General features: G+C 43.8%; 2 protein-coding genes across 6 annotated transcripts in view; one reads left to right on the plus strand and one right to left on the minus strand.

Annotated features, from left to right (window-relative positions):
• The window catches only part of LOC135105898 (glutaminase liver isoform, mitochondrial-like), a 94,185-nt gene that overhangs the window by 24,127 nt on the left and 51,472 nt on the right, over positions 1-18,586 (minus strand). The window lies entirely within an intron of this gene.
• Positions 1,218-18,586, plus strand: part of LOC135105899 (troponin C, isotype gamma-like) — a 19,467-nt gene continuing 2,098 nt past the window's right edge. The window contains exons 1-6 of the mRNA XM_064014557.1: positions 1,218-1,333; positions 12,468-12,510; positions 13,840-13,983; positions 14,643-14,762; positions 16,026-16,157; positions 18,221-18,586. The exon at positions 18,221-18,586 is cut by the window's right edge and continues 2,098 nt beyond it. Coding sequence (XP_063870627.1) covers positions 1,331-1,333; positions 12,468-12,510; positions 13,840-13,983; positions 14,643-14,762; positions 16,026-16,157; positions 18,221-18,246 — 468 coding nt within the window. The 5' untranslated portion in view covers positions 1,218-1,330 and the 3' untranslated portion in view covers positions 18,247-18,586. The remainder of the gene's footprint in view (positions 1,334-12,467; positions 12,511-13,839; positions 13,984-14,642; positions 14,763-16,025; positions 16,158-18,220) is intronic.

The raw sequence follows: 18,586 nt of genomic DNA on the forward strand, positions 1-18,586 counted from the left end.
AAATCAACAAGATGCTCGTAAAAAAGGAGAGAAAAAACGAAAAAAAGAAAAAAAAAGTGCTCTAGTTGGAGGGAAACACTAAGGTCATAAATACGAGAATATTACTTAAGAAGAAGAAGAAGAAGAAGAAGAAGAAGAAGAAGAAGAAGAAGAAGAAGAAGAAGAAGAGTGGTGATGATGATGAAAAGAAGAAGAAGAAGAAGAAGAAGAAGCTTCAACAACAACAACAACAACAACAACAACAAAAACAAAATAATAATGATAAAGGAAGAAGAAGAAGAAGAAGAAGAAGAAGAAGAAGAAGAAGAAGAAGAAGAAGAAGAAGAAGAAGAAGAAGAAGAAGACGGAAAGGAGGAATAAAGTCAGATGAAGAAGGCACCTTGTCACCAAATGGACTGGTGGAAGTGTTTGTTGATTATTAACGAGAGAGAGAGAGAGAGAGAGAGAGAGAGAGAGAGAGAGAGAGAGAGAGAGAGAGAGAGAGAGAGAGAGAGAGAGAGAGAGAGAGAGAGAGCGCTTCAGTCCTTCGGGTGGCCAAAATGATTGCTAACCCACTCAGTACTCTTGTCATACTATTGTTTCCACCTACAAGAACTAGTACTGGTGAGGAAAACGAGGTGGTTGTGTGCAACAAGAACAATAACAACGTAATACCCACACCTGCACTAAGCACCATAATATAACATGTCATGGCTAGGGCGGTGAAACGTTTAGGAGGAGGAGGGGGAGGAGGTGAAAAGTCGAGGGGCGTGGCGGGGCGGGGCGGAGGGGAAGGGCCGACAGCAGCAGTGACAAGGAAAGGTGAGGGCAAGGCAAAGTGTCAGGGGTGAGTAATGTGGGTGAAGGACGAGGGCTGAGGGTGGTGAAGACAAGGACGGACGAGGGCGGGAAGATGATGAAGCGAGTAAAGGATCAAATCTAGACACGTTCAAGACAAGTCCAGCATGTCTCCAAGTCCTGTGGCGCCCAGCTACCTACTACCTACTGCCTGAGACGCCTCCTGAAGCCGCCCTATGATCACGGGTGACCTGGAGGGGCGGCAGATGACTCACGCCACAAACCGCAATAAAGTGGCGGCGGAGGAGGAGGGTACTGGGGGCACGCGTTGGCTGGCCCCCACTGCGGTATTTTCAGTGGGTGGTGGTAGTGGTGGTGGTGATCGGTAGAAGACGTGAGAGGCGGGGAGACGAGGAGGGTGAGGGAGGCGAGGGAGGCGGGGGAGGGGTCGATGAGGGTGGCGGAAGGAGGGAGCTAAGCAGCAGTATATAAACCTGAGAGTGGCAGGCAGCTACTAGTGTTCTCCTGTAGTTCCTCACTCAAGACCGCCAAGATGGTAGGTTTTGGAGCAAAGAAGTGATCTTATCTAACTACCACTACCACCACTACCAATACCACCACTGAAGACACTGTGGATACCTGCAAGAGTGGATCGAGTGCCTGTGGTGTATAGTGTATACATGTGGAGCAGACCATGTGGAGGCAAAATGAGGTGGAGGGCTTTCGACGGAATCTAGAAGTAACATGAAAGGGCGAGATGAGATAGGAGGCAAGGTGGAGTGGGAAGGTGTGAAGGGGGAAAAAAGTGGAAGATAATATTCGGAGGGAGAGATTTGGATGGAGGAAGCGTGAGGGGAAGATGGCGATAACGATGGTAATAATAATAATAATAATAATAATAATAATAATAATAATAATAATAATAATAATAATAATAATAATAATAATATAATAATAATGATAATGAATGAATGAGTTGCCGGACACTGACACTGCCCGCTCCAAAGAGAAGTACACAAACAAGAAATACAGCAACAAATGACGCGACAAGAAAAACAAAACTATGGAGCAACATAAAGCGGCTGCGAAAAAAAAAAAAAATAAAAAAAATAATAATAATAAAATAAGTGTGTGTGTGCGCGCGTGTGTATATGCATGTGTTCAATAGTTACACACGATTATACAGTTCAAAAGATATTAATGACTCCATGCTTAATCACATACACACACACACACACACACACAAAAGGCGTTTATACAGAAAGAGTACATCACGTTTAAGGAGTACTTGGTGCAGAATAAACGCCTGATAAATCTGAACATGTACTTTAAAATGCTCAGGTAGCGGCAAGGATGTAAGCCGATCAGGGAGACAAACACACTCCAGCGCAGATAACAAGGACAGGATCGTTATGTCACTAAGACGGCGCCAACATGTTAAGGCACCACGAGATGACAAAAACTGGTCAGAATTCTCAAAACCAGAAGTGTTCCTACCGCATCAGCTGATTAACACATCGCCGTACGTCCAACGAGGGAATTCAAACCCGAATACTTGAGATTTTCATGAATACTTAAGGACGTATTTGTCATAAGATCTCGTGCGAATTTTCCGTATTTCAACATTTCCGGAGATAATCGCCACAAAATACTGAAAACGATCTCCTTAAACATTTTTTTTTTCACACGTTCATCAATTTTACGTGTCCAGCGGGTTCAAGTGAATGCCTGATTTTTTTTCTTATGTAAGAGGGACACTGGTCAAGGGCAAGATAATGTGTGAAGTTTTAAAAAGGCCCATTGAGAGTGACGGTCCCCAAAGAGAGGTTAAAAAGGATTAAAAATTTGAGGATAAGCGTCTTGAATCCTCCCTCATGAAAGAGTTTGATTCATACGAAGGAGGGAATACAGAAGCAGGCAGGGAGTTCCACAGTTTACCAGAAAAAAAGAATGAATGGTTAACTCTTGCATTAAAGAGGTGGACAGAATGGGGGTCTAAACACTACATTAAAGTGCGGAGAGAGAGAGAGAGAGAGAGAGAGAGAGAGAGAGAGAGAGAGAGAGAGAGAGAGAGAGAGAGAGAGAGAGAGAGAGAGAGAGAGAGAAAATTTCCGTGCCAGCATGAAGTTAATTTTCCAAGAAGTGTGTAACTGCCCTTGCCTCACTCGGGTAAACCACGCATGACTGTCATTTTTCAAACAAACTCACAAGTACGCAAAAAAAAAAAAAAAAAAAAAAAAAAAACAAATGACATGAACTGACGCAGACCACAAAACATAGTGAGCCAACAGACGCGAGGCAAAGTGACAGTCGCTGAAACGTACGTGTGTGTGTGTGTGTGTGTGTGTGTGTGTGTGTGTGTGTGTGTGTGTGTGTGTGTGTGTGTGTGTGTGTGTGTGTGTGTGTGTGTGTGTGTGTGTGTGTGTTTCCTGAAATAACTGCGATAATGAACATAAAAAAAAAGATACACTCGCTTGGGGAAAAAATACGGGCCGTGACTGACAAGTATGAGGGAGAGGCGGGAAAAGAAACAGACTGAAAACTAAGCAAGACTGAAAGATAAACAGACGGGCAGACAAACACACACACACACACACACACACACACACATGCACACTAACAAGCTGATAAAGACATAAACAAACAAACAAACAAACGGAAAAACAAATCAGTGGAGACAGACACACACACACACACACACACACACACACACACACACACACACACACACACACACACACACACACAATCACAGACATGAGGGGAAAAAGGAAGAAAGAAAGGAAGGGAAGGAACAGACACACAAAATAAAAGGATGAGTGAGGAAGAAAAGGAGGAAAAAGAGAGAGAGAGAGAGAGAGAGAGAGAGAGAGAGAGAGAGAGAGAGAGAGAGAGAGAGAGAGAGAGAGAGAGAGAGAGAGAGAGAACAGACGAGAGGACTTGATCACAGACAGACAAGGATGGAGGGAAGAAAAAGACGAGAGAGAGAGAGAGAGAGAGAGAGAGAGAGAGAGAGAGAGAGAGAGAGAGAGAGAGAGAGAGAGAGAGAGAGAGAGAATCCCAGACAGGCAAAAGTGCAGCGTCTAGACGGAGAAAAGGTTTCCATCGCGCTACAGGTGCTGAGGTACAGGTGAAGGGGAGGGGAGGGGAGGGGAGGGGAGGGGAGGGGAGGTGAGGTGAGCTAGGAGGGATAATGAGGAGAAAGAGGAGGAGTAAAAGAAAAAAAAGAATAAAAAATGGATATGTGTATGTGATGAAAATTTTGCACTATTGAGGTCGAGAGAGAGAGAGAGAGAGAGAGAGAGAGAGAGAGAGAGAGAGAGAGAGAGAGAGAGAGAGAGAGAGAGAGAGAGAGAGAGAGAGAGAGAGAGAGAGAGAGAGAGAGAGAGCCAACATTACATACACACACAATAACTCTTAACAGGAGACAACAAATGAACAAGTAACAAATGAACCCAAACGAAGGCAACGAGGAGGAATAATGATGATAATAATGAAGGGAGTGATTTAGCATGCACCGGTGTGTGGGTGGCTGGATGGCGCGAAGTGGGCGGGCAGGGGTGGGAGAGAAGTATGGAGGCGTGTTGTTTGTGGGCGACGGTGTGGGCGAGGAGGAGGAGGAGGAGGAGGAGGAGGAGGAGGAGGAGGAGGAGGAGGAGGAGGAAGGGATGGCTCACTGCAAATATTTGTTGTGTCTTTATCTTTGTGGCGAAGGTTAAAAAAGGAGGAGGAGGAGGAGGAAGAAGAGGAGGAGGAGGAAGAGGAGGAGGAGGAGGAGGAAGCAGCAAAGAACACCAAGGAGAGGGTAACACTATTAGAACAAAATGATAGCTTTGGTAAGGTCACCACTCCCACACTCAATCTTTTGCAAGTTCCTCCCTTCTCTCACTTTTCCTCTTCCCTTCCCTAGCCCAAATTCCTCCTCCCTTCCCTTCCCACCCTCCCGCACGGCGCCCACTAATCATACACAAGTGTCTACCCTTTGCCACTCAGAACCCCCGCGTCGCCTCCTTCCTTCCCTTCAAAGACGTGGAGGAGGAGGAGGAGGAGGAGGAGGAGGAGGAGGAGGAGGAGGAGGAGGAGGAGGAGGAGGAGGAGTAGTTCAAACACGTTAAGCAAGGTGATAATGAATGAGGTCTATTTAATTTCTCTTTCACCTGGTTACTGGTTATTTCCACTGCCGCAGGAGGAGGAGGAGGAGGAGGAGGAGGAGGAGGAGGAGGAGGAGGAGGAGGAGGAGGAGGAGGAGAGAAAGCAGGAGTGGAGGGAGGGCACCTGGCGTCCCTCCTCATCTGTCACTCGGCACTGCTTATGCGACTCTCTCTCTCTCTCTCTCTCTCTCTCTCTCTCTCTCTCTCTCTCTCTCTCTCTCTCTCTCTCTCTCTCTCTCTCTCATTTAACCCTATTTCAGTTGAATTTTCCCTTATCTCAAAAAAAAAAAAAAAAATGTCCTTCTCTATTTTTTCCGGCTCTTTCTTTTAATTCCTATGATATGCTCTGTTTCTACAAAGTCTCACCCTCACCCCTTGTTTCTTTCCTCTACTTCTATTTACTATTGTCACGCTGCCATTATCCTCGCTGGTTTTTCTTCACATCTGCGGTAATTACTAAGTTCGCGCCTCTAGGACCGTGCTCTCAAACATTCCCATGACTCAACCTGACTACTTCTAACAGGCTCCATTTAAAGTTACTCGGGTTTGCAAAGGTGCGTTTTTCTCGTGATAGTTTAACAAGGAAAGCGCAACACACTAATTAGAACACGGGCCAGTCATTGCTGTCCTCAGTTGTACGTATCTCCGTCTCTTGGTGCCCCTCACTCTTGTCATACGCGCTATCATTATTTACGTACCCAACAATATAACTAAGCACTGGAAAAGACACCTTAAGCATTTCACCTGCTCTAGTTAATAATGTACATAAACTCAATGTTCTGCCTGTTCTATTTAATACTCAATATAAATTAAAGATTCTACCTGACCTAAAGTGTACTGTATATAAACAAAACTTTCTACCTGTTCTAGTTAATACTGTATATAAACATTGTTGATTGTCCTTGTCCTTGTTGATACTGTATATAAACATTTATTCTCCGGGTGTAAGATAACTGACAGGCAGCCAACGGTCGTTTAGTGCCAGTGTCACAAGGCGGAGTTCGAACCATGAACAAGTTAATGTCGTGCTCTTAAACGCTTGGAGTCTTACTAAAACAATTTTTCAAAAGCCACTGCAATTTCTAAAAAGTCGGGTTCTCATGAGTACTGTTTCCCTTGGTAGGTGGAGAGTTTTCAATCATTACTAGAACCATGAAATCACTTTGAAAACTCTCCTTAACTTCTACAGCCTGTGAGAGAGAGAGAGAGAGAGAGAGAGAGAGAGAGAGAGAGAGAGAGAGAGAGAGAGAGAGAGAGAGAGAGAGAGAGAGAGAGAGAGAAATGATAAAGTTGAATTCTCATGAGTATCCTTTACCTTGGTAGATGGAGAGTTCACGATCAGTCATCACTAGCACCATGAAATCAGCTTGTTGAAACTAATAGAGAAGTAAGAGTCGGGTGATCGCGCGCATTCTTTCCTTTGTTCAATAATAACTGGAGCCATGAGAACACTGACAACTCCCTAAGCCTTCCACAACACCCTGCTAAAAAAGAGGAGCCAAAAATCAGACTTCGCAGTCTTAGCAAATGAACTCGTCTCATTGCATTCAGTCGATACGAGAGCCACCCACCACCACCACCACCACCACCACCTGAGTATCTACTAGATTATAGACATGTTTTATTTCTTCCTTCAGAGACACACCTTTCCCCACCTATGTTTATTATTACCTATTATCTTTCCTCCTCACTTTTATTCCCCTCTACTTCGTCGAAATACCCTCCTTCCCCTCTCTCTCTCTCTCTTTTTCTCTCTCCTTCCTACTACACATCTTCTCTCACTGTGCTCACGTCAACAAGATAAAAAAGGAAAGAAAAAGAGAGAAAGAGAAAAAAACTGCACGCTTCCTCGTTGTTGTGAGCAAGTGGGTGGATGAGAGAGAGAGAGAGAGAGAGAGAGAGAGAGAGAGAGAGAGAGAGAGAGAGAGAGAGAGAGAGAGAGAGAGAGAGAGAGAGAGAGAGAGAGAGAGAGAGAGAGAGAGAGAGAGAGAGAGAGAGAGAGAGAGGATGCGGAAATAAGGGAGGGATGGAAGAAAGTAGGGAAGACGACGAGGACGAAGAGAACGAGGGAGGTAGGAAAAGGAGGGACGGACGGGCGGAGGAAATGAGGGAAGAGAAAGGGAGGGACACAAGTACAAGTATACACCAGCTGGGGGTGTTTCTAGTTTACTGTTTTCTCTTCACCTGGGTGTGTATTTTGAGGCGACGAAAGAATCATTAAATACTTCACGCTATTTTTTTTTTCTTCCTCTTCTCCAGCTCATCTGCGGAGAGAGAGAGAGAGAGAGAGAGAGAGAGAGAGAGAGAGAGAGAGAGAGAGAGAGAGAGAGAGAGAGAGAGAGAGAGAGAGAGAGAGAGAGAGAGAGAGAGAGAGAGAGAGAGAGAGAGAATGTTGAGGCTAAGAAAGGAGGAAAAAGTGAGGAAAATTATGAGAAATAAAAGAAAATAACAGAAAGAAAAGCGAAGAGGGAAATAAAGGAAAGTAGAATAGAAAAAAAAATAGGAGAGGACACTGAAATTTGAAGCAAGGCGGGAGTAATGGCAGGCTGTTAAAAAAAAGTGATGTATTATGAAAAAAAAAAAAAGGAAAGAAGGAGACACACCATAACGTAAGGACCTTTCCCTGTGCTATTCAGTCCACACCCCTACAGCTCAGTGCTACATACGAGTAACATTGTGGCTGTAATTCAATCTTTGCTTTCCTCTCCCTCGCTGCGTCCCGCCTCTTCACGTCCAAACATAACCATCTGGCGCCTCTATTCTGAAGCGTTTTAAGTTGTAGTATTATTTTCTGAGGGCCAAAGAGATTATTAGTTTTCGTAAGATTTTTTCAATGATTTTGCATATTCCTTGTTGAACTGCTACTAGAAACAGAAATACAACCTAGAAATAGGCGTTTTTTCCCGATGATTCTGCATAATTGTCGTTGAACTGCCACTAGAATTATAGTTAATTCCCACAAATGGGTATTTTATTTAATTTTTTTTCAATGAACATGTATATTTTTTGTTAAACTGCCACTAGAATTAGAATTACATCCTTCAAGTGGGTGTTTTTTCTCCACTGATTCTGCATAATCCTTGTTAAACTGTCACTAGAATCATAATTACATCCTTGAAATAAGTATTTTCTCGACTCTGCATAATTCTTGTTGAACCGCCACTAGTCATGAAAACATCCTTCAAAAGGCTGTTTTTCTTCAGTGATCTTGCATAATCCTTCCCAAACCACCACAAGGATCATGAAAACACCCTTGACATCGCTCCCTATCGCCACAGTAACTTCCACTAAGCCTGCTGAAAGTAGAAACAAAACATCGAGACGTGTCACCATGAGGTCCTAAAAACACACCTCTAAATTAGTTTGAAATGCAGCTTAGGTAAACAACCTCGTATGGGTCAAAGGGTCTACTGCTGTTTTCTCCTCATTTTTGTCCGCGCCATCATCTCAGCTAAACCCCGAATCATAGTCAAGAGTGCAGCATAACAAACAGACTCGTGCGGGTCAAAGGGTCTGCTGCTGTTTTTTTTTTTTTTTTCACACCATCAGCATCAAATCCTGCGCACTGGCACCTATATTCGGAAACACTTCTGCGCTGTACCTGCACTACTCTCAAAAAGACTCCAGTTACTAAAGTGTCACGGGTTTTAAAGGGTGTTTTTCTAGTGATAGATTAACAAGATTTCTACATTATGAACAGATGAAACAGTCTTGAGAAACCCGGCTAAGTATCTTTGTGGCCTTTGAAAACAGTCGTGAGAGAGAGAGAGAGAGAGAGAGAGAGAGAGAGAGAGAGAGAGAGAGAGAGAGAGAGAGAGAGAGAGAGAGAGAGAGAGAGAGCAAAGCATTTCAGAATACCAGGCCAAATGTCCACCGCAATCTTACGTCATCTTGTTACAACTCTCCTTTGCATTGTCCTTTAATCCACCTTAGCCTCACATTGTCTTCTAAAGTCTCGCCCCACGTCTCTCTCTCTCTCTCTCTCTCTCTCTCTCTCTCTCTCTCTCTCTCTCTCTCTCTCTTCCCCAGCCCTGCTCCCCTCCACAACTGTGACACACTGCCTACATTTATTTTTCCGCGACAAAATATATAGAGTGTTTAGTCTTTGATCTTTATTAGTCTTATTTATATTTAGTCCCCGTGTTCTTCCTACTTCTCGCCATCTACACCTCGTCATCATCGTTTTCCTATTCTCTCTCTCTCTCTCTCTCTCTCTCTCTCTCTCTCTCTCTCTCTCTCTCTCTCTCTCTCTCTCTCTCTCTCTCTCTCTCTCTCTCTCTCTCTCTCTCTCTCTCTTCTGTTCTATATCATTCAACTTCAATCTTTTTCTATTCCTCCTACCATCACTCCTTATCTTTCTACCTTCTTCTCCGACCTTTCCTCCTCCTCCTCCTCTTCCTCCTTTCCTTCCCTCTCTCCTCCTCAAGATACAAGATAAGCACACGGGCAACACGAGCGGGCACACCTAATCCTTCTCCAGGTCGGTCAAAAGAAGAAATTAAATACGATGAGAAACAGCAAGCGATATTTCCTGCATCTCTGTGTCCCAAGGCATATGAAGACGTCACGGAGGAGGAGGAGGAGGAGGAGGAGGAGGAGGAGGAGGAAATGCTGTTGTTGGCACTCTCAACAACGGTATTTGGAAAAACAAGTAAAGTAACTAAAGGTTGAATGCTTGTGTACGTGTGTGTGTGTGTGTGTGTGTGTGTTGGCTCCTCAGTACCCCGTGTTGCCAGGGCGCGGCGGTGGACACCCAGTCACACTCAATAAGGCATAAACGTCTCCACACATCAGCCGCACGAGGAGCCAGACCGCAGCTGCCCGTGTCGCACCAGCCTCGACCTTCTTGATTGCATCCGTACTTTCCTTTCTTATTTACCGAGTCTTTTTTTTTGTTTTTGTTTCGTTTCGTTTCTCTCTCCCTTCCCTCGTGTGGGCTTGTTGTTCCCTAGCGAGGCGCGGGTCTCTGGTGGAAGACTTGCGGAAGGTCGTGGGCGAGGCAGGAAGGTAGTTTTATCTTATCCAGTTAATGAGACAGAGTCGAGTGGCGGGTGACGCACTCGACCTGACGCTTCTTCAAGTCACTGAGTACGGCGGAGATATGCAGTGGAGAGCTAAATGAAGGATAGCAAACACAGGGAGGGGGAATATCGATAACATCATGTGGCAAAAAGTATTCGAGAAAAAAGTGACATTTCGGATTGCTTGCGTCATCTGTCTACTTTAAGGCGCCGCAAGAATTCGCTTATATGCGACGCTCATGAAAAATATAGAATTTACATAACTGACAAAAAGGAGTCAAAGATATAAACGCAAGAGGAACACAGCGACCTTGTCCCTCGCCTCCCAAGCCCCGCAACAGTCAATTCTAACGTCCTTGTTGAACGAGCCTCGTGTTCTTGACTTGACCGCACGTGGGTGGCGGGCGGGAGAGCGGGCGGCGGGGCCAAGAAATCGCCGCCTGTACCACCACCCCGCCACCCGCCACCTGCCGCCCGCCGCCATCCTCACTCAACTCACGCCAATTATGCAGCTTGTGCAGCGACTGTCCCGCCCTCGTTTTAAGGAAGCGAGGAGCGGGGAGGATGTAGCGGAGGAGGAGGAGGAAAAAATTGTCTTTGGCAGCCACGCAAGAGCGCCGCGTTGCTAAACTTGGTGGGTTTTCTTCTAGTAGTTTCAAACCACCGTCGCCGCCGCCCCCGTCAAGTCCCTCGTGTTTTGTAGTGGTGCTTCAGATATCCCGTTTCTTCCTCACCCTCGCCCTCAGCTTCACTCCTTCATTACCTTCACCTCACGCTGCCTCTCTAGTCTCCTCACCCTCGCCATCTCCTCATCCTCATCCTCTAGTCTCCTCGGTTCCTTCCCCTTCAGCTTCTCGCTCCTCGCCGCGGTCTGTAAGCTTATAAGTGAGTGCCAAATGCGGATCGGCAGGCACGGACGGACGCCGGCTGTCCCCACTTGTAAATAATGGCAAATAAACAACTGGCGGACGGGCGGCTTTGGGGACGGCGGCGACGGTGGTGGCGGCGGCGGTAGGGCGACGAGAACCACACCCACATACACACACACACACACACACGAGAACTTCAATAAGATCAAAAATATATTTCCCCCTCGCATACAGTAAAGTACCGCTCAAAAGTATCGGAAGAGAGAAGAGACAGTAGACCAAAGATGTTAAACTATCGAGAAAAAAATAAAAATAAAATAAAATGAATAAAATAAATTAATAAATAAATAAAATACACACCTTAAAGAACCTCACGGAATAGGAAATAGCAAACATCAAACCCTCAGAAACTCGTAAGAATGACATTTCCTTGCAAATTACAAGTAAGGGAGAAAAAAATAAAATAAAATAAATATATGCACTTGGCAATCTGACCCTTACTATCTTCCTTACTGGGGCGAGTCAGGGACCCACGCAACACACGGCAGGTGCATGTTGGGTACGGGTATACAAGTCTAGATCATTCACTGTCCTTGCTATGTTTTTCTTCGCGTTCTCTACCTCGCCTCGAATCGCCTCGCCTCGCCCCTCCAGCGTTGTGTAAGGGGCAGCGAGGGGCAGTGGACGCAAAAAGTGGATGAAAACGAAGGCCAGACGAGGTAGTTTCTTCATTATATGTTTATGTACGTGAAACAGAACGGAAAGATGGAGAGGAGAGAGAAGGTAGGGCGGAAATGCACGCGTAATAAAGAGAGGACATGAAAGAGGAATGAGGTATGGATGTGGGGGAGTGGTGCAGAGAAATGAGAGATTAAAGAGAGGGATGGGAGGAAATGCAAGAGAGAAGAGGGGATAAAGAAAGGAAGGAAAGATAAATGTAGGAGAAAAATGAAAGGAAGATCAAGGAGGAAGGGGGGAAAGAAAGATGGATGGGGCAAGTGCAGTAGGAGAGAAATGAAAGGGAAGATCAAGGAAGAAGAGGCGATGTAAGTAAGGAAAAGAAATCCTGAAGTTGGTTTATATAAAAGTTTTCTTATAGGTGGGTGCATGTATTCTAATGATGCTGATGGTGCTGGTGCTGGTGGTGGTGGTGGTGGTGGTGGTAAAATTTGCAATCAACAACAGGAGGAGGAGGAGGAGGAGTTGGAGGAGGAGTACACGTCTATAAAAAATAGGAAAGCTGCAGAAAGCATCAGGCGTACACGCAGCAGACCCTGTATGAATTTATCTACCTATTTCCACCTATCACCCTATCCATAAATTTGTCAAATCTTCTTTTAAAAGCCCCCTAATGACTCAACACTAACAACCTGATTACTGAGTCCATTCCATTCATCTACCACTCTATTCGAGAACCAATTCCTTCCTATCTCTTTTCTAAATTCATCTTTTTTTTTTATTTATTTATTTTTTTTTTATTTATTTTTTTCAAGCTTTTTTTTTTTTTTTTTTTTTTTTCAAGCTGGAACTCATTATTTCTTGTTCTATCCTGATTACTGACCCTGAGAACACGCAATCATAACCAACCACACAGCCACACTCCTCTTCCCCTACGCCTTGCTGACGCTCCGCCCTTCCTCTCTTTACAGTCTGACGCCGACTTGCCCGATATTGACCCCGAGCAGATGACAGGTGAGGCGGCGAGGGCCCTGCACTGCTGCCCCTCACCCTGACACCCACATGCTTAGCGAGAGAAGAGACTGGGGACTGTATTCGGAATGTTCATCTCCACTATTTTTACCAGGCTCTAGTGAAAGTTAATGGTGAAGAGGCTTAAGTGGAAATTATTAGCGTTTTTAAAGGTGTTAGATTTTAGAGATTGTTAGATTTTAGAGATGATTTTACAAAAGTACTTAAAAAAAAAAAAAGAAACGCTGTGGCTTTTGAAAATAATCCTGATGTGAGAACCTAGCGCTTAGGAACAGACGCATACTCGGGGAGAGAGAGAGAGAGAGAGAGAGAGAGAGAGAGAGAGAGAGAGAGAGAGAGAGAGAGAGAGAGAGAGAGAGAGAGAGAGAGAGAGAGAGAGAGAGAGGCGGAGACACGCGATTCTTGATATTCTCAGGTAAGTATCTTGTAATATAAGCGTAGTGCCTTTCAAACACCCTCCCCCCGTCTTATATACCATATTTCTTCAACCTGCCACACTCTGCACCAAAGCTTACACAGCACCGTCTAAACAAGAGTAACACTAAAACCACATAACTACCTCATAATATAGCACACGAACCCCACCCGACCTATAGTAAACTTTCAAACACCCTTTTCTTTTTTCTTTTTTATCCTCCCTGACTTTGACGCATTAAAACCTTATTATTTCATGTTAAGCCTGCAAATAAACTTCTTTTTTTTTTTTTTTTCTCCCCCTATCCTTTGACATGTTAAGACCCTCCTCGTCCGCATAAACAAGATATCTAATGACTGTTACGGCACACCCAAGTCACATTATTGAAATACATGAACACTACGTACTTCATATGAAACATCACAACATTCTCTCATCCTCTCTCAAGACCTTTTTTTTTTTCTTTTTTATATATAGTGATTATTGAGGCACATCAAAGTCACATCACAGAAACACAAACACCAGAGAATTGAAACCATATTTTTCTCTCTAAACTTTTTTTTGTCTAATATTTTTTCTCTCTTCTAATTATTATACCATATAACTTTCATTTCCCTTATTATTTCCCCCTTACAATTTTCCATCACCCTATATTTCTACTCTTACATCTTCCCTACTAAATAATCTCTCTTAATCTTATTCTTCCCCTCTCCATTCCTCTTCTTTCTCCATATAACTTTCCTTTTTCCCGTTTTCTCCCGAATTTTCCATCATCCCATATCAAATTTCTTCCCTTACCTCTTCCATTCCATAATTTCCCTACCCTTAACACCACCCTCCCCTTCCCCCCTCTCTCTCTCGCTCTTAACCCTCCCCTCCCCACCTCTTCCCCCCAGTGCTCAAGAGGGCGTTCGACAGTTTCGACTCCGAGAAGAAGGGCGCCATCTCCACGGACACGGTGGGCACCATACTGAGGATGATGGGGCAGACGGTCAGCAGGTCTATACTGGACCAGGTCATCAGCGAGGTGGACGTGGACGGTGAGTGGAGCGGAGGGAAGGGGGGGGTTGTGTGGGTAATGGAGTCACTGTCACTAATGCTTTTTTTTATATTTTTTTTATTACTACTACCTAATAAGGAAGGTAATGCTGTAACTACTACTACTACTACTACTACTACTACTACTACTACTACTACTACTGTTGCTAACCTTCCTACTAAATAAGGAAGGCATTACTACTACTACTACTACTACTACTACTACTACTACTACTACTACTACTGCTGCTGCTGCTGCTGCTACTACTGCCTAATAATATTACTAATAATATTACTACTACCTAATAAGGAAGGTAATGCTGTAACTACTACTACTACTACTACTACTACTACTGTTGCTAACCTTGCTACTAAATAAGGAAGGCATTACTACTACTACTACTACTACTACTACTACAACTACTACTACTACTACTGCTGCTGCTGCTGCTACTACTACTACAATATCTATAATTGAAATAATGCGCAATATTCTCAGGTAGCGGATAAAAATAAAGCATTGGCAAACAAAATTGTACCAAGAGCAAGCAAACAAACACGTGGATAAATAAATAAGCCACCTACTCTCTCTCTCTCTCTCTCTCTCTCTCTCTCTCTCTCTCTCTCTCTCTCTCTCTCTCTCTCTCTCTCTCTCTGGCAGGGTCGGGCGAGCTGGAGTTCAACGAGTTCGTACTGCTGGCGACCAAGTTCATGAACGAGGATGATGAAGAAGAACTTAAAAAGGAACTTAAGGAAGCATTCAGACTGTACGACAAGAAGAGTAAGTTACCCCCCCTCCCTCTCTCTCTCTCTCTCTCTCTCTCTCTCTCTCTCTCTCTCTCTCTCTCTCTCTCTCTCTCTCTCTCTCTCTCTCTCAGACGTTCACTTTTTTTTTCACCTCTACTCCAATCTTCTCTCAAGACTCAGCTTTTTTTTTTTTGTTTCGTCTTCATCCTCTTTCTCTTCACCACTTCACTCTTCCTTGAGAACTTCACCACCACCACCTCTCCCTCTTTCTCTTCCCAAAGTACCACTCCCTGACACAAGAAAAAATCTTTAAAGCGTTTTTTTCTCTCTCTCTCTCTCTCTCTCTCTCTCTCTCTCTCTCTCTCTCTCTCTCTCTCTCTCTCTCTCTCTCTCTCTCTCATTTACATATGCGTATAAAACAACTCCCGTCTCTTTCTTCTTTTTTTTTCTCTCTCTCTCTCTTTTCTTCGTGTCCCTTTAACTAAAAATTTATGATGTGTACTCGTGTGGTGGGTTGTAATTCACTCAGGTAAGTCATTCATTTTCCTGTTATTACTTATGTATCACCTATATATACTACAACCCATCTACCTGTACAGACTCTTAGCTATCGACCTATTTCCCCATCTATCTACTTTTTTTATTTATTTTTTTTTCTCATGTCAAAATTGGTATTGGGTAGATATGACTCCACTCTCTCTCTCTCTCTCTCTCTCTCTCTCTCTCTCTCTCTCTCTCTCTCTCTCTCTCTCTCTCTCTCTCTCTCTCTCTCCTTTTCAGTGCTCGGGGAACTCATCAGGGCCGCCATGTCATTTCTCAAGGGTTGGGAAAGGAGGGGAAGAGAGGCAGGGAGGGAGGGAAGGAGAGAAGGAGGTGAAAGTTTGGCAGGAGTCCAGAAGGGAAGGAGGGAAGGAAGGTGGAGGAATGAGAGGTAATGTGGAGGAAAGTAACGAAAAAAGTGTAACTGGGGTTAGTTACATTAATTTTATGTTTATCTTTTCGTTTCTCTCTGCAATGAATCCTTTCTTCCTTCTTCAACTTAATTTTGGTACATAATTTTAAGACATTTGTACCAGTCTCATAGTTTTGTAGCCTAGAGGAGACAAAATTTACCTCTCTCTCTCTCTCTCTCTCTCTCTCTCTCTCTCTGCAAACCTTTTTTCACTACTTTTAACATATAAATTAACGAAAAACTACTATAACAGACAAAATATTAATGCCACTATCTTCCTCTCCCTGAAAAAAAAAAAAACAAATAAATAATAAAACCCCTCCCCCCTCTCTCTCTCTCTCCCAGGCCAAGGCTTCATCCCCACCAGTGTGCTGCGCGAGATTCTGAAAGAGCTGGACAACAAACTGAGCAACGAGGAGCTGGACGGCATCATTGACGAGATCGATCAGGACGGCTCCGGCACTGTGGACTTCGATGGTGAGTGTACAGTAGCGATCACAAGACGGGTATCCTATTGTTTTTCGTATTTCCTAACAGTCCAATGTCTTATGATCTGCTTTTCATCACTACGACACTTCCTTCATTGTCTTACGTGTTTCTCTGCAGTCATAAATCTTCAAGTCTGCCTCAATATCCATCACAAGTCGGGTCCTGTTCCACTTCTTTCTGTTGTCTACTGCGCATTCTATTAGTCCAATGTCTTATGGTATGCTTACGATCTCTGCAACGCTTCTTTCCACTGTCATGCGCTTTCTACAGGATCCTAGAGGCCAGTTCCACAAGTTCCAGTCTTCGTACTCGTACAGTACCTAACCGAAAATGTTCTGTTTGTTAGGGCGTTTACCAACATCAGAAGCGTTTTGGTTGGATAGTTTACGAAAAGCCTTCTAGTGTGAAACGGATCTATCAGTTACCTGGTTTTTTTGTGAGACTGTAACCTGCATACTTTTTTTTTTCATTACCTTTCGCGTTTTGTCCAGTCTCAACTCTTCTGGTCTACTAATAAGCTATCAGACATTTGGTTTTGTCTGGAGATTGTAACCCGGCACGCTTTTTTCCTGTCTTTTTTTTTTTTTTTTTTAACTTACTTCCCTCTCTCTCTCTCTTTTTTTTTTTTATTCCAACACTCTTGAATCGTCCGATCCGCTAAAAATCAGGTATCAAGTCTTGTGAGAGGCTCTACCCTGGCACACTTGCTGCTTCTTTCTCCCCTACAGTAGTCTGATATGCTAGGAATCAGTTATCAGCTCTTGCACGGAGAAATTAACCTGGCAACTTACTCTCACTGTCTTTGGCGTTTTTATACAGCCTGACCTGCTGGGAATGTCAGTTACCAGGTTCTTGTATAGGAAATAAACAAATAAGCCAACAAGATAACAAATACATAATCTAAACGCCAAGAATTGATCAAAAAAGTCTGTCAATAGAGGATCTTAGCCTAAAATGGTCTAAAACACACAACATACACAGGAGAAAAAGGAGGGTAACCAGTGCCTTATAAACAACAATTACGAAAGCTCTGCTCTGGCCGATGTCTGAATTTCCTCTCCTTCTCTACGAATTTCCTCTCTCTCTCTCTCTCTCTCTCTCTCTCTCTCTCTCTCTCTCTCTCTCTTTCTCTACTGCACGCAACTTTAACTTTTATTTCCTCTCAGCAAAAATAGGATTCAAGCCGGTGGTTTGCTTCCAACGTCTCTTACCGCCCCTCGCTTTTCGCTCCGTCTACTGAAAATTTTGCCGCCTTATCTCGACTACTTCAGTGGGCTACAGTGAAAATTATCAGGGTTCTGGGTGAGAGAGAGAGAGAGAGAGAGAGAGAGAGAGAGAGAGAGAGAGAGAGAGAGAGAGAGAGAGAGAGAGAGAGAGAGAGAGAGAGAGAGAGAGAGAGAGAGAGAGAGAGAGAGAGACCTGACTCATCATCTGTGGCCTCTGACAATAGTCGAAATGAAAGCCTAAAGGTATTAAGAAAGGGAGCCAAGCTAATAAACCCAAGAGGAGAAGGAAAAGTTGAGCCATTCAATAAAACTCTACGTAAAGGAATTCTTGTGTTTCGAGTCCACGGTTGACTTGGAACCTCTCATGACGTGACTGCTTTGACTGATGTTCTTCGTGTGCAGTTGCCAAAATAAGTCATGCCATTCTAGTACAAAAAGTTTCAGTCTTTGTGATATCAACATATGGGTCAATTGTACTGGAATGTTAAGTCAACTGGACTAAATATAAAGGGTCACTTATAATAGTGGATTAACTATTCTGTAACATATTAAGCCAACTTTAATTCATATCTTGGATCAACTGCACTGGAATATATTAAGTCAGTTGTACTAAATTTACTGGGTTAACTATGATGAAATATATCAGGTCGACTATACTGGAATATACTAGCTTAACTATACTTATATTGGGTTCACTACGATGGAATAGACTGAATCACCTGTACTAAAATACCTTGGGTGAATATACGTACCAGAATACAAAGCAACACAAGACGAGAAGACACAACACATTACCAGCACATCAACACATTTCTTTCTCTGCAGAATTCCTGGACATGATGATGGGCTAAAGGGGGAGTCGAGGCCGCTCACCCCTTCAAGCACCTCCCCTCAACACGACCTTAATGTTACATCACGACCCGCCACCCAGACAGCGGGCGCTACTCCCATGCACGTCCCCTGGAGGCAGCCCCGCCCACCAGCCCCCCCGCCCCGCCCAGCTTGCACGCCCCAGGCCAACACAGTCCCTCCTACTCTTACTGATGAAGCCAAGATAAGAAAACAACAGGAACAAGACCACCACTGTGAATAATAATAATAATAATAATAATAATAATAATAATAATAATAATAATAATAATAATAATGATAATAATAATAATTAAGCTACAATGACAAGTATGCTAGTAT

This window comes from Scylla paramamosain, chromosome 12 (assembly GCF_035594125.1).
Source record: "Scylla paramamosain isolate STU-SP2022 chromosome 12, ASM3559412v1, whole genome shotgun sequence".
In the NCBI taxonomy this organism is placed as follows: Eukaryota; Metazoa; Arthropoda; class Malacostraca; order Decapoda; family Portunidae; genus Scylla; species Scylla paramamosain.